Here is a 17127-nt window from a genome sequence, read left to right on the forward strand (position 1 = left end):
AAGGATGGAAGGAAGGACGTACGCAGGGAAGATCACAGGAAAGAAGGAAGGATGGACACAGGAAAGATCAGAGGTCAAAAGGAAGCAAGGACATAGGGAAGATCAGAAGAAGGAAGGAAGGACACAGGGAAGATCAGAGGAAGAAGGATGGAAGGAAGGACACAGGGAAGGTCAGAGGACAAAAAGGAAGCAAGGACATAGGGAAGATCAGAGGAAGGAAAGACAGACACAGGGAAGATCAGAGGAAGGAAGGAACGAGGTAAGGAAGAAAGGAAAGAGAGAAGATCAGAAGAAGGAAGGAAGGAAGGAATGAAGGAAAGAAAGACACAGGGAAGATCAATCAGTGGAAGGAAGGAAGGAAGGAAGGAAGGAAGGAAGGAAGGAAGGAAGGAAGGAAGGACCTCCCAAACTTAAGTTTGTTTCTCAGGTTAAGTTTAAACTCAAACAACAAAATAAAAGTAAGTGTTTCTTCAGGTACATGTGAACACAAACCCAGATGTGTCGTCCAATCAGAAACAATCTCTGTGGTTAATAATGCAGCTAAATATATTTGGGTCAGTTTGAACATGAATGTTTCATTTGGCTCTGTGACAGGACGCTGTTTCCTTTTCTTTTCCTGCTGCAGCCCATTAGGAGACTGTCGAGGCAGTTCTGCTTGGGTGACTACTGTGCTTTTGTTGATGCAGGAAATGGCTGCCGTGTCCTCTTCACCCTGACAAGTTAATGCCAAGCTTTGAACAAACAGTCAGACGAGGGAGGGTGAAAAACAAGGGAGCAAAGGCAAATAGAAAACTAGAAGGTGACCAACGCCGTTACAGGACAAGTCAGATAACTTCTAACCTAAGAGTGAGATCCAGAGGTGTGTTCACACTTTTTTACTAAAACAAACAAATCACACTGCAAGGAAATGATCTGCAGCCATTTGGCCAATGGTGAAATCTCTGACTAAACTGTATGATGAGAATATAATCCTGCAGCCCCTCGACCACACTCCACGCAGACACACACACACACACACACACACACACACACACACACACACACACACAGCACAGCAGAGTGCCAAAAATGACATGACAGCCTGTCCATAGCAGAAGTGCTCTGTCTTTGCCAGAGTGAAGAAAAACGCCTCCTCCTCCTCTCTGTACAGCACTGGTGCTATAAATGACACTAACAGCAGGGATATACCATTCATATAGTCTCCTATATGGACCTTTATATATATATTTATATATATATATAATTGTTATATGGGTTACAGGAGGTGTGAGTGTTCCGCACATGAAGCTGCTGTAGGTTTGTACCGTCACCTATTATTTTATATATTATACACTACCGTTCAAAAGTTTGGGGTCACTTAGAAATGTACTTATTTTTTAAGGAAAAGCACTTTTTTCAGTGAATACAGCATTAATTATATCAGAAATACACTCTTTATATTGTTAATGTGGTAAACGACTATTGTAGCTGCAAAAGTCTGTTTTTAATATGACATATTAGAATATGTACATAGGTGTATAGAGGCCCATTGTGGCCCAGTGTTCTTATGGTACATTGTGTTTGCTAATCGCGTTAGAAGGCTATTGGATGATAAGAAAACCCTTGAAAACCCATGTGCAATGATGTTAGCACAGCTGAAAACAGTTTTGCTGGTTCTATGACGAAAGAGCAAAATTATTATTTTGAATAAAAATCTTTATTTGTAATCTTGTCAATGTCTTGACTATATTTTCTATTCATTTTGCAACTCTTTTGATGAATAAAAATGGGACTATAATGGAAAAGACAAAAACACTGTATAGGTGACCCCAAACTTTTGAACAGTAATGTATATATAAGATGAAAACTTGTCATTATCAAGTGTATTTATATACGTATAAATATTGCACAATAAGCAGAAAAGGAGGCAGCAAAGCCCTCAGGTAAAAGGGACAGAACTGTAGTTTTGAGTCCATTTGCAGTTTCATCTTTAATTGACCACTCGTTTACATATGTATGAGCTGTGAAAGGCAGAATTCATTCTCCTTCATTTTTAACCAGGACATGAAAAGTGGCTTTACTCCCGCTCACCCTTACCTCTTTTTTTTTTAAGTTATTTCCCTTGTGATTTCTACTTTGCAATCCTCATCAAATCCTTCCTCACAAGCTCTGTATTTCCTTATCCACCACTTGCTACTGTGACATTGAGGCTGTTCCTTTTTTCCCATTGAGGCAGTGACTCGCCTCCTCTCTGACGCTGTTGTTCAGGGTCGCTGCGTCGCGTTGGACGGGCCCTTGGTTTTTGTTTTTAAATGTCAGAGGTGGTCAAGCGCCTCCGCAAAAGAACACAACCCGCCCTTCAACGGCGCTGCTGGCCACCTGTCCATCACATCAGCGTCCTCGTAGATCATTAGCTCTGACGTGTTAGCGCTGCAACCGTGTCCACGGTGACAGATCGATGGTCGGTGATATAATTACCTCTGATGGGTTATAGACGTGTTTGTGAGCGGTGACTCATTTAATGTAGGCAGGAATGGTTTTTAGTCTCGTTTTGCATATGTCCCAGTTTGGCTTTAATTCCTTATAGTGCTATTTTTACCGTATGATGACTAACCTTTTGCAACCTTTTACTATTCATGAACTTAATCCAGAATTATGCTTTCATCGTGAAATACTGCAGCTGCTATTCTGAAATGTCAGAGTCGGTCCTCTCACAAAAAAAAAAGTCTGAAGAATTGTCTTTGAATCTTTCATTGTTAGATCTGCTCGTAAAATCCATTAGATAATGTCAGAGTAAAAAAAAAAGGTCCAAATTAAACTAAAAAAAACACAAAAAAAATAGTGCTGTACAAAAGATTAATGCGCGTTAACGCATGACACGTTTCCACGACAGAAATAGATGCACATGACGTCATGTTTATGTGCCACGACACTGAAGTACAGGCACCGTTTACCAGTTAGCTCCGTTAGCTGCATTAGCTCCTTTTAGCGCCGTTAGCGCGCCTACAGTCAAACTGGAGCGGTCTGTTTATTAAATGAAAAGAGCAGCGCTACAAATAACCAGCGTACCTGTGTACTGCGTATGTGTGCCTCTGTTTTTAAAATGTAAAACTTTAGAGACTAATTTTAACAATTCAGTCACGTAAACATGATGTTTACACCGTTGATGTGTTAAGGTTTGACAGCACTAAAAAAAATAGATGAATAAATTCAGTTAATTACCCCAGCAACCTGAAATGACCTCAACCCACTCATTATTTCAAATGGGGGGGGATTCATTTACATGTATTTATGATAGGGATAGACCAATTATCGACAGGGTCAATTATCGCCAATATTCTGCATTTTTTATTTTATTTTTTTTAATCCGACAGCCTATAAGAGATCAATTTGTCAAAATTTTTACGCGAATATTTTCACTTTTATGGCTCCAAATATCATTTATCGGCCTCCATTCATCGGTATTGGCCTGGAAAAAAACTAAATCGGTCTATCTCTAATTTATGAACTTTGGCATTTCCATTGACTTCATAGAGATTTTTCCTGTTCCTGGTGCAAGCATCTCCTCTAAAGGTACACTGGCTGTGGCCCACCCCATGGATAAGGCCAATTTAGGGTCAGCCCTTGACCTGGTGGGCTCAATTCCCTTCCGCTCTGCACCCTATGCCTTAAAATATGACTGGTAATAATATTAGGTTAGTATTTGAGTAATTTATGATGTAAAAGTGTGTGCAGTCATGGATATTATTCGACTAAGTGAGTTAATTTTGTTTATTTGTGTTTGCAACAACCTGCCGGTGTGTAAACCTGCCGATGTTTGGGTGAGTTTACACCTGTGGCCCAGGGACGAGGGGAAGCATCAGAGGCAGAGGAAGTGATCCAAATAATGAGTGTTTAGTTCTGGGCCAACAGTGAGAGAGTGTGTGAGAGAGAGAGGGTGTGTGTGTGTGTGAATACATCAGCCTCTTCCTCTCCTCTACTCCTTTGCCCTGTGCACAGTTCTGCAGGCACACGGACACATTTTTGCCAAACGAAAAATGCTGTCTGTTTGCATACAGTATGACAGTCGGTGAAAAAGAACATTCACACACAGAGAGAGAAAACTGTGACACTGGCCCAACTCTGAGAGCCACAGTTCATGTCACACCAAAGCAAGTGTGATGGCCTCACTGAGGAGGGAGAGCACAAACAGAGAGAGAGAGTGGCAGCAAGATGGACTTTGCAGACTTTTACACTATTTGCAGCGATATGTGTGTGTGTGTGTGTGTGAACCCTGTTACCTCTCTCTGTTGAACTTCAGTGAGTGAAGGATGGCTGGTCTCTTCTGCCTCAGGTTCCACAAGTGGACGGTGTCATCGGCCAAAGCGCTCACCAGTGCACCCTGTCACACAACACAGGCTTTAACTTTATAACTAAACATGGACGTTAACAATTAGATCCACAGACGGACACAGTTTTTTTTTTTTTTTTGCCTTCAAGCGCGACACGCGTGAGTCAGACTTCATTCCCTGGAAACGCAGGCTGATTTTAAATCAGGCAAGCTTTCTCCCAGGTAGCCATGGTGATTCATAAGATGTATATACGAGTCTTTGCGAGCATGTGGGAGGCACTCAAAAATCATCTTCTTCTCCCTCAGGGTATGTTAGAGCTGCTGAGTCACACACACACACACACTAACTGACCATGAAATACTGCCTCTCTCATAAATATGAATCAGTCAAGAAAGTCATTCAAACTTTTTTTTTTTTTTTTTTTTTAATATGTATCAGAAGGTGCTGTCAGTATTCAGGGCATGTTCGCAGTTTGTCAATCACACAATGTGACAGGAGAGCTTATTTCAGCCGAGCAGGGCTTTTTAAACAGGCAGTGAAGTTGAAAATCTGTGATTTTTCTGGTGGTTTGACGCAAAACCGCGACAATAGCAGTTATAAAGAGTTGTTTTGATTCAACGTCCTCGGTTTAAAATCGCAGCACTGTCGTCGATACAGAACAAAGTCAGGATCTTATGAGCTGTACTGACAATTTAGTCTGAAAGGAATCATTCACAGTGAATGTATCATACAGTATATTATACATGGGTGAAATGAAAACAGTATACTGTCAATGAAAAGTGAATGGAATCTTCCCACAGTGGAGCCTCAGGACAGACGTCACCTGCAACCAGGGACATATTTATATGATACCATCAGTTATTTGTGCCATGTTTAGCATCTATTTTCTTCGAAATGGGAACATAATTGACATAAGTGACATCTCAAACTTTATGGGGTTATTTTTATCAAACTGGAAGACAATTATTTTTTATTTAAGAGTTTGTTTTCTATTTGACTTGATCATGTATATTGTTTTTCCATATGCACTTGTATATATTTTGGTTCATTGAAAATAAAACTATTAATTCTGTCAAGTTTGCCTACTCATTTCATTTTAAATATGTATACTAATGTGCACAGTTTAAAACAATAACATTTATAATGAATCAATGTATAAAGGTTGTGTAAAAGTAACATTAGGTGAACATTATGGGAACTTTTGAGAAAGTTCTCTTAAGGTTGTATGAAGGTTGTAGAAAAGTAACATTAGGGGAACGTTCTGGGAACCTTAAGAGAATGTTCTCTAAAGGTTGTAGAAAAGTAGCATTAGGGGAACATTCTGGGAACCTTTAGAGAACATTCTCCAAAGGTTGGATAAACATTGCGACAAAAGTTGTTATGGGAAAGTCGCGGAACACTAACCCTTGTAAAAAGGTTGTGACAGGAACCTTTACAGAACGTACTCTAAAAGTTGTTTGAAGGTTGTGACAAAGTAACGTTCTGGGAACCAAATGTGCAACCAAAAACTAGCGTTAGGAAAACTTTCCGCAACAACCACAGGAAAACCTGGGGGGAAGCTTTAGGGAACCAAAAGGTAACGTTCCCAGAACGTTCTGGGAACCAAACGTTGTTAGCTAGGAGGTCCATATTCATATCTAGTATATGATGAAATTAGGGGAAAATAAAAGTTTGGGTATCTCTTTTATTTAAGAGCACTTGCAAATTTTTATGACTTCAGTATAAAAATAATAATATTCTCCGCATCAATGTTTAATGTTGTTATGAGAATCAATATGCAACATCCCTACTCATGCAATACTGCTGAATGGCTGTTTTTCCTCTTACATGGCAGAAGAAGACGGCTCACTGTGTTAAAACAAGGAGCGAGTGGAGGAAGATGAGCCGTTAAGCCAGGTGAGCTATTTTACAGAACCTCTACTTTTTTTGCACATTTTAGGGGTGAGATGTGATTAACAGGGAGGAACATCCTTGAATCTGCCTCCAGGTCTACAGACTGTAAGACAGCACTATGGGCTTTGTGGAGAGTGCATGGACTGCATATAAAATTCATATATTCTTCCACTTTTGAAAAGTGAGAGGAGGACTTTTCACTTTATTTATAATGTCATAAACATAATATACCTCAGGAGTTAATGGTCTTAGATGATGACGTCAATTATGTTTCTATTATAAAGAAAACTGAAGATACAGTATAAGTGGACACTAGTGCTGGATGGTAGGAACAAACATCATCACATCAAACACGGTATTTTTTACAAAATGTCAATGTTATTCATATATCAGTCTTGCAGTATATGAAAAATCATATTATAAACAAAATAAATAGCAGTTTTTGGGATGAACTTGTATGCCGCTCAGCACTAGTGGACACCAGTATGATTGACAGCTGGTATCATCCAATAGATGCCTGGTTGCAGGTGAGCTTGTGGTCAAATCATGAATCTCGAGGCTTCACAATATGATATACAAATAAATATATATATTTGAACTCACCTCATTGATGAGAAACTGTAGCTGGATAACAGCAGCTCCGCTCTCGTGCTGACAGTAACACTCCACACCCGGACGACCAAACCTGCAAGGGTTCTCTGTCAAGGAACGTAATGGTTTCACCCGTGGAAATGATCAGAAAGTGTGTGCTCTGTGTCCGTTTGTGTAGAAATGCATATCATTTCTGCCCAAATATGGTGCCAGGGAACAGTACCTCATTCATTCATTCATTCATTCATTCCTCTCCTGCACCTGATTCAAAAGGTCACAACATCTGTTAGCTGGTTACACGTTGGGAGGGAAGGGGGTAAAATGGAATATTCTCCGAGACATTTTTATGGTCCGGCAACAGAGCACGGACGTATTCATCACCCACAACAAGGGAGGATCTCTACTCTGCAGGACGAAGCTCTTTCAGACGCCGGTGAATCACATCCCTTTTGTTGCTCGACAATAATAATTTGTAACGCATCATTCTGTCAAGGCAGCTGGTTGATGCAAATGGCCGCACATCCACCGCTCTCTGCCCATGTGCTCATGGACGAATGTTGTTTTGATAACCTTGTTATGGTTTGACTCGGTTCTTACCTGAAATCAAGGCACACACACAGACGGCCAAATACCAAACGGTGTGTGCAACGCAGACGTACAGCGAGCCGCGTCGACTTAATAATACTGCTGTTAAACAGAAATAGAAGCCTGACAGACGTCGATAACTGATGAAAGATGCAAGAGAAGACAGGTAGACAGGAGGATATATAGAATGAAGGCTGCAGAGAAGGAAAAAAAGACGGAAAGGAAAAGAAGGAGCGAGGAGAGACAGAGAATAATGAGCTCCTCTTCCTGGAGAGAGTGAATAGGTGAACTCACTGATTATACCCATTCATTCTTCCCATGACTCTAAGGACTGAGGCAGAGCGTCGCAGTTATTCCTACAGAAGAAGCACAGAGGTTTAACACCCCGGGGGTGACACTATTGCTCATTGTTAGCGTGTGTGTGTGTGTGTTTGTATTTGTTCCCTCTTTGGGACCTTAAACACTGACCTCGTCAGGGCCAGTAATCCTCATTAACCGGGCGTTAAGTGGTTATGGGTACGGTAACACTTTAGTTAAGCTGTCCAAATGACTGGAAGTCAATGTGAGTCCTTAAAAGGACATCTCTGCAGGAATCTGTGTGTAGCTGCATATCTATGTATGCGTATATGCATATGTATGTAAATGTGTGCATGTGTGTGAGTGTGTCGGCATCTTGGGAGGTGGTGTGTCGGAGCATGTCAGCAGGTAATGTAAATTGCCCGCTGTGCCAACCAAGTGAAAACACAGTTTGAGCCGCGCCGCTCCTTATGAATACAGATGGATGGAGAAAGCGCCTGATGATCACCGGTGCATTTACATACAGAAATAAATCCCATCAAGTGCCGGTAATGACAATGGCAGCCCAAAAGCACCGAGCAGAGCCACCCGTACGGATTTGATTCAAACTGTGCCGTCAGCCCACAGACCCGGCACCGCGGTCCTTTATTAAGTTATAATGTATGTAAGCGTTCCTGTGGTGTGTGCTGTGAACATCCCAGTGAAATAAAGCAGCCACATCAACAAAGCCACAGCTGCCATAATACACCTTTTTTTTCTCTTTCCTGTGAAATTGATGCTCTATATTTTTTATTTTACATTACCTGAATTTAGTAGGATTTTTGTGTATTTGTTATATTACTGTTTGTGCTTTACTTCACTATGTTTTAAATCAAATCTGTTACTGAGTAATACAAAATAGCCAATAATTAGCACCAATTAACCGGATGAGGACAGGTGAACGATGGGGACAGGGGAATGATTAGTACAGGTGAACGATGAGGACAGGTGAACGACGAGGACAGGTGAACGAAGAGGAAGGTGAACGACGAGGGCAGGTGAAGGATTAGGACAGATGAATGAAGAGAACAGGGGAACAATGACGACGAGGACAGGTGAACGATGAGAACGGGAACAATGAGGACGAGGACAGGTGAACGACGAAAACAGGGGAGCAATGACGACAGGTGAATGACGACAGATGAGCGATTAGGAGAGGTGAACTATGAGGACAGGTGAACTATGAGGACAGGTGAACCACGAGGACAGATGAACGACAAGGACAGGTGAACAACGATGACAGGGGAACGACGAGAACAGGTGAACAACGAGGACGTTGAACGATTAGGACAGATGAGCGATTAGGACAGGTGAACGATGAGAACAGGGGAACAATGAGGAGGAGGACAGGTGAACCATGAGGACAGGTAAACGATGAGAAGAGGGGAACGAGGAGGACAGGTGAATGATGAGGACAGGTGAAAGATTAGGACAGGTGAACGACGAGGACAGGTGAAAGTTGAGGGCAGATGAACGATGAGGACAGGTGAAAGATGAGGACAGGTGAACTACTACTACTACCAACAACTAGACTACAAGTAATTGTGTGTAATCATGGTCACGGTTGTGTTTTACCGTTGAATTCAAGCCTTTGTCAAATTAGTTCTCTCTATATTTTGTGTTATACTTAAACAGTTGGACTGTGGCAGAAGAAACGCCCGTCAACAGTTTCAAAACTATAAATTCTAAAGCTAAAAATAAACGGGGACATTCAGCAGTTTGATGAGATAAACGCTTATTGCAAATGTTGGTCATTCGTCATGTAGAGACTCTGGCAGTGGTTTGGATAATTCCTCAAGGGGGATGACAGAAGTTCTGTACTTTTTTTATTGTCAATTGTAAAATCAATATAGAAAAACATCACCTGAATTGGCAACATTTTAGAATATTTCACGTCATTTTGTTTTGGGGGATTTTTCTTTTTTTTCAGTCTGTAGCATTGACTGCTTTGATTCACTCTCACCAGTCTCATCAGCATCATTTTCAGCTGTTTTCATGCCCAGTCTCAAACATCAGACACACATACACTTGGCAAACAGCTGGTGAACACAGTAAAAGCCTTTAGAAGGAGCCAGATATTTCCCTCAGGAGTCTAAATCAGAGCCAAAAGGACAGCGAATAGTGGCCTGTGATCATTTCTGATGGCCACAAACACAAGTTCATTCATCTTGATTGCAAATTCACAGTTGTAACGATCTTATTTGTTTTGTTAATTACTTTTTGAAGTAGTAGACGATCTATTAAAAGAATCGCCTGAGAGACTTGCAGCCTTTAATTCATTGTGTAACTTCACCACAAAGATCAGCGGATCACAGCACATACTGGTTTTTCCATCCAGTCAGCTTTCACCAAAGCTGGCCCACAACTCATCCGTGTGGATTAGCCTTTGCCCTCCTTCTTCTGGATGGTCCATTAAAGGACTAGAGCTCTACAGAGTCACTGATGCACTGGATTTCAGCCTGTAAACTGCCAGAGGGGTGAAGGAGACGGCCTAATCTCTGGCACTGACAGGGCACCACAGAGTCAGCGATGATCAGAATCTCCATCTGTGTCACTTCAGCAGCTACTGAGCCTGAATGGACAGATCATGTGTAGGGCTGGGTATCTATAAAAAACACTCTAGAAACTGGATTAGTCTTAATATCTGGACTTTGAAGAAATTCCAATGATAATTTCTTGATGCAAACTAATTTTTGGACTGGTCAACTTTCCTTCAATTAGGAGCAACTTCCATGCACTGATATATTTTCCAAAGAACTGTTAGATCTCTGTTGTTTGACTCACTGGCAGTTGAGATCAAGGTCGTTTTTACACTAGACTAGTCCACCAGACTCAATTCCATTGGGGGTTGCAACATTCAGCCGGTCCGAGTTTGTGTCCACACTTCCGCACTTTAATGAAACGAACCGAACCCTTTGAATAACGTATTCCCCTCCTCGCCTGAGGTGGCGCTGCGTCAAGAATGACTGAATTAGAAGACGAGACAACAATGAAGAAGAAAACCTCGCTCATCTGTTGGTTAATTCAGGACAAGTGCAAAAACGGGCTAAGCCATTTCTCGCGGCTATCGTTCTACACATGCGTATGTTGTTACCCACAATGCCCTGCATTGTAGTCCAGTCTTGCTTAAAGACATTTTCATCAGCCAAATATCAAATATCCATCTTATACCTCCAAGAAACGACAAAGGTGCAGCTTTATCATAAACAAATACTGAATGAAATCCATGTAAAACATTATCTGTTACATTTTTGGGAGTTAGTTCACTTGTTTTACCGCCGCGATACTCTATGATCTCTACTTTATGTTATGGTTTATACCAAATATATCTGCATCCAGCTGCAACACAGGAGGATGATTTAGCAACTACATACAAGAGCATCGTACTCTGGAAAAATCCTGAGCTCATGAGAGAGTAGCATCATCACTGTCACATCGAGTGGATGAGGACACAAGACCTCAACGCTCTCTCCTCTCGACCTACTGTGGTCGTCCTCATTCAGGATGTGCTACTGGCAAAAAAGGGGGGGGAACAATCTTAGATCAGCTCATTTAAAGGAGATTATAATTCACTGTGTGCTGCGAGTAAAAGCTTTAATTGTGTTCTTTTGTGTATTGTTTCTATGAGACACAACGGTGTCTGATGTTTGTTTGAACAAAAGCAACGGAAGCTTCGAGTGTGAACTTTAACGACGCTACTTAAGGATTGAACAATATCGAGCGAATGCGCTTTTCTTAATTAGTTCATGTCTCTAAAAAAACACACATTTCTTCTTTCATCAGCTCTTCAAATCCTCCTGTTGCACCAATACGTTTAAAGAGGGAGCACGCGTACACAAAGGAAGTCGTTGAGAATCATTCTCTTATGTTCATACGTGCAGCAGCAGCAGCAGCAGCAGCAGCAGCAGCAGCGTGTTGTCGGAGAGAGGAAGGTTTGGGCTCATTGACAGTGCCGTCCATCTAACTCGGGAGCGACTTAATTGAAAATTCTTTCCTAATGTTGCCAGGCAACCTAATCTTCTGGGGGGCCTCAGAAAGAAGAAGAAGAAGAAGAAGAAGAGAGGAAAGGATTTAAGGTTGTGCTTTTTTAAACTGCTCGTGCTGCCCCCTCCTCCTCCTCCTCTGAAGAGCAGCAGCCACCGCACAAGCGTATTATCATGAAGAACACACACACACACACACACACACATGCAATGACATGGTCATAAAGAGCCACGAGGCGAATACATTCAAACCGTCAAAAGGAGGGAAAGGCAGATATTTCGTTCCTGTGTTTCAAGTAAACGTCGCCATAATAATTACTATAAAAACGCAGGCATTCTTCCAATGTGAGCGGAATAAGCTTCGGGGCGTTAAGCGCAGAGAACGAGAGAGGCCAGAGACGGAATTTCAGCAAAATAAATTAGCTGTTGTTGACGAGAGAGAGAGAGAGAGAGAGAGAGAGAGAGAGAGAGAGAGAGAGAGAGAGAGAGAGAGAGAGAGAGAGAGACATGCTCCAAGTTGTAGACGTAGAAATGGGAAGTTGACGTTTTTGTGCGACTGCGATGGAAAAATCCACATGTTTTGTTGAGCAAATTATTTCAGTGCTGCCCCTGAGGTAAAAAAAAAATAATAAAAAAAATATTCAGTCAAAGCTTAATTTACTGTATTTCTGGACTTCCTCACTCAAAACACACACACATAAGTGAGAGTGCAAAAAGGGAAATTTGGTGACACATATTCACCGTTAACTAGGTGCTTACTAACAGTATATGAGTTGCATACTATCCCTTTATTAGTAAATATTAAGCACGTATTAACACCTTATGTAGGAAAAATCTTAATTAATGTCGTAATAGAGGTAGAATGAGGTGTTAATACTGTCAGGATAATTTGGTAAAAGATGGATGTTGGAGCCAGCTCAGGAATCAAACAAGAGTTTATTTCTGTACAGAAAGAGCAATCACGAAGCAACTTGCAGATTAAGTCACCCCGCGAAGACTGCTGAATCAATGGAAAACCTCTCTAGTTAACCTGTGTGGTGGGTGTGACCCCCCCCCACACAGACAGATCAGAACAATAGGTTTCCTCCCTCCCACTGGAAGAGAGGGAATCAGGTAGACCCCCCATAGGGAGAGAGGAAGATAGGGTGTTTACGACTCAATCCCCTGTGTGTAAAACAAAATAGCAAATGGTCCCTTGATCTTAGGTCACTACAGTTCATACTTTTACATTTATACGATATCAATACAAAATTTCCGTAACATATCCCTCCTGTTTATGCTGATTTTAAGCATAATTATAACATAAATTTTGTAGAGTGTGAGAGCGAAAACCCTTTCGAGCAGTTCAAAACATTCTATTTATCCATTATCCTTTCAGAAAGGGAAACTCTCTCACGGTTCCGCTGCCCCGGCAACCACACACAGGTACTCCATGTTACAAGAAACAGTAATCATACACAAAATAAGCATCATTTAAAAATCAAACATTGTTTCCGTCAAAACAAAACATAAAACATCCTTTCTTAATCTAACAATCCCTTTGAACATAAACACAAAATTACAAACATTCACACATGTCATCCGGTAAATTTGAATGTTAAAACTTCAGTCGTGTTGTCTCCTGAAATGTCCAGACTACGTTGAATCAGTTTTCCTGTTACTGACGTTCAGGGCCCACAGTCCATTTTCTGCTGTATGAGCTGTTGCTTTCATACAGTCAACGTTTTCCCTATATTTTTGCATCACTTTCAGACCAAATTCTGCTCTTGATCTTGTCGTACACTTCCTTGTACTTGCTCAGTTGACACAATGCCATGCTCCTTCAGACTAAACTGCTGATGATGTTGTTATCATCACAGTTCAAGCTCCTCCTCTTATTGGCTCTTCCACTTCCTTTGCACCCCCCTCGGGTACACTGGTTCACAGCACTCAACTTCCTTGTCTCAAGCTGAGCTTCCACCATCTTTTCTGAAAGTAAAACAAACCTATGGACTAGCCTATGGAGGGCAGTCATCTAATGTGGGTTATTTAATATTCAGTACATTGCAATCTTTAAAACAGTGAGTCCTTTCTGCAGCTGTGTTAGCATAAGTTCACCTGTTAGCATTCCATGCAGTGTTAGTACTGTGATTTAAACATGCAGTTATCCAAAACATAATCATTTTAGTGTTTTGGTAGTACACTTTTCATAACATTTTGTTATTAAATCACTGTTGCATTAATTATATCAACCAAACCTTAACTTTAAAATTATCAACGGTAATGACAACCAACCACTCACTTCTCAATTTCCAACATTCAATATACCTAATTCCCTGGCTTGGAGTTTAAACTTCCACTCTTTCCAAATTCCAAAAACATCTTTCTCAATTTGTTTTACCAACTGCTCTCTCTCTCTAGGTTATCCAATGGTGCTATTACAATCCAATGACAGACTATCAGTTATTACTTTATTTTTCCTAATGACTACACGATTCATAACTTAATATTTCAAATCTCGATCTGGTAATGGAATTCTCAGTGGAGTATTAAACTACCACCAAAGATTACAAATGTATAATTTATCATATCTTCCATTACATTTATTTCATTTTTCCAAAAATTTTAAATTTGAATTTTATTGTTTCAATATGTATTTCCATTATTGTTCTCCCCCCTTGCACAGATTTACTCTGTGCACATTATTACTAATTCTAAGTCTCCTTACTTTCGTTATTTTTACCTTTACTTTTATCCTTTGCTTTGTAATCTTTATGATGTCCTTCATGAAGTCAGCATGTTCCTTAAAGACCCAAAAAAAAAATTCTTAAGATTTATTTCTTTAAACGTTTAAATGAAATACCTAATTTTGTTAAAACCAGGCATTAGTTCTTATTTCAATTTAACAGCTAAAATACAATACACTGTAACAAACTAAGACATCAGAATATATATATATTTCCATCTATTTGCATACATCTTAAATCTGCTGAAAATGTTTACATTTCTATATCCAAATCTTTTTAGTAAATCTCCACATTTGAATTGTATGTGTAGCTTACTTACAGTGACTTTAAATCTTGTTCTTTCTTCTTTTCAAAGTTTTTTTTAAGACTCAGGGGGAGTGAGCAAATGTCAGAGAAACATGATGATAGAGTAACATATGGATAACCACTCCTACTTCACAGAGAGTCTTCAAGTTTCATTTCTCACTAAGCCAGTGAAAAGTACACTGCTCCATATCACAACAAAAACAACCATTCTCACTGCACATTGATTTCCCAATTGCCACTTACATCATTATACATCACTAAAATAACAACATCAACAATTGAAATACCGTTAATCTTTTCTTTGATTTTAACCTAATCAAAGTAAATCAAACCAATATGTCACCACCTTGAAGCAGAAAACCATTTCCAAATTAGCACATTTGACCTTGTACTAAGTTTAAATATCAACATACTTCAGAAAACCTTCAAACTCTCCAATACACTACTCACATTATCTACAGAGACACATACACTCTAAGTTATTTCTGCAGAGTCAGTTTCCTATGAGTCAGTCAGATCTGTTAGTGGATTCACGGATTGAATCAGGTAGTCATCCACTATACCTATATCAAATGTATCTAATTGTTCTTTATAATATCCAAAATTATCAAAAGATATTTATTTGGACAATTTGAGTTCACCCAAGGCTTTGAGAAGAAAAAGAGCGTCCCCGATTTCTCCTCTCTTGGCGATTCATTAGAAACAACATAGCGTCCTATGTCGTTCCTCATGACCTTTATTATCTCCTAGCCTAATTGTAGATTACTTTAATTATTATACATTTTTTATTCTTAATTAATTATTATTTTAACCTTATAGTGACTGTATTGTATATTTCAGATGTTAGTTGGTTACCACTTCAGTCATTTCATAAGTCACATCAACAACATCCACCAACACACATCTCTTGTCTACAATGAGACAAAGCCATTTGCAAATCAAACAAAATCTTGTCACACCTTCATCTTAAAAACTATTTCCATTTGTCCACTGGGCCTTTCAAAGCACTCTTGCACAGCTTGAACTCTCCCATTCATTCACATTCATGCTCTACATCAGAGGTGTCAAACTTATTTCCACTATAGGCCACATCAGCATACTGGTTGCCCTCATAGGGCCAGATGTAACTGTACGACAGAATAAATATAACTAAAAATGCAAACGCAACCTCAGAAAAAGACTTTGAAGCACATGTGATTCTTCAGCCACAATTTGACCATTTGTTGTTTTCCTTAAATTTACACGTACTCTACATAAACCACACTTATCAAGAGCCGTTAAGGACTTAGTGTCTTGATCAGGGACACTTCATCCTAGACAATCTTTCTCTCATTAACCATCTCATGTATCATATAAAACACAGGAACAAATTAAGCTGAGCTAACTCAGCCCCAGCCACATATCATCACCTCCATAGTGACAAGAAATATATAGTTCTTATAACTAAATACACAGTTCCTATTATTTATTTATTTAATTAATTAATGTGTTAATTTATTGTTACTGTTGTTTTTACCTTTTTTTATTTGTATGTATTTTATTCAACATTCTAATCATATCTCAACTTCAACTTTAACTTATTCTTTTCACTCTCACTACTTTCCACAGTATGTCCCAATCAACTTACTCTTCCTTGCTTCTCAAACAACTTCATCATTTTATAACAGTCTATTCAACATCCAAAAACCTCCAAAAGCACATGATTACCATGCACAATAAAACACTAAAAAACTTCCTCATCTTCTAGGTTCTGGTGTGTACGTGTGTGTGTAGGTGCATAACCTGTTTATTGTCAAGTCATTCTGATGAATCCTCAACTCATCTGGGTCTCCTTTCTCCTTCCCCCCTCCAGCCTCCTTGACCTCTGCCTTTTTGAGCCTTACATTGTCGAGCCCAATGTCCAAATTTGCCACAATTGTAGCAGCTCTCATCTCCATCAATTCTCCATCCTCCTCGTCCTCCTCCTCTTCCTCCTCTCCTGCCTCCACGATTGATGTTGTCTCAGAAATACACATCAGAAAACGCATTAGCATACTTTTCAACTTTTCATACCACTTATCTGACCTTGTCGCTTTCGGACTTCCTGTGACACTTCCGGTATGTGCAGGAACAGAGAGAGGAGGTGCAGAGTGAGAAGGAGGGGGAGGAATTGGAGCAGAGGCCTGAGCTGGAGGTGGTGGTTGTTGAGTGCTGATGCACGGGGGATGGAGACCCAGAGGCGTCATTCTCCTGTTTATCTCAGTTGGAGTTAAAAACAGAATTAAATTTATAACATCCTGCATCTCTTCTTCCTGTCTTTTCTCAATTCCTTCTGTACATTGTCTCATCTCCTTTTCCTTCTGTTTTCGCAGACCTCTCCTTCTTGATTCTGCCTCCTCTAACCATGCTTTTGCCTGT

General features: G+C 40.1%; 1 protein-coding gene across 1 annotated transcript in view; it reads right to left on the reverse strand.

Moving 5' to 3' along the window:
- Positions 1 to 17127, reverse strand: part of stxbp5a (syntaxin binding protein 5a (tomosyn)) — a gene marked incomplete at both ends in the record, with an annotated part of 99356 nt that overhangs the window by 53767 nt on the left and 28462 nt on the right. Inside the window, 2 exons of the mRNA XM_083898810.1 lie at positions 4260 to 4360; positions 6807 to 6888. Of these exons, the coding sequence (XP_083754936.1) occupies positions 4260 to 4360; positions 6807 to 6888 (183 nt within the window). The remainder of the gene's footprint in view (positions 1 to 4259; positions 4361 to 6806; positions 6889 to 17127) is intronic.

The sequence above is a fragment of the Microchirus variegatus genome, assembly GCF_963457635.1.
Source record: "Microchirus variegatus genome assembly, chromosome: 12".
Classification (NCBI taxonomy): domain Eukaryota; kingdom Metazoa; phylum Chordata; class Actinopteri; order Pleuronectiformes; family Soleidae; genus Microchirus; species Microchirus variegatus.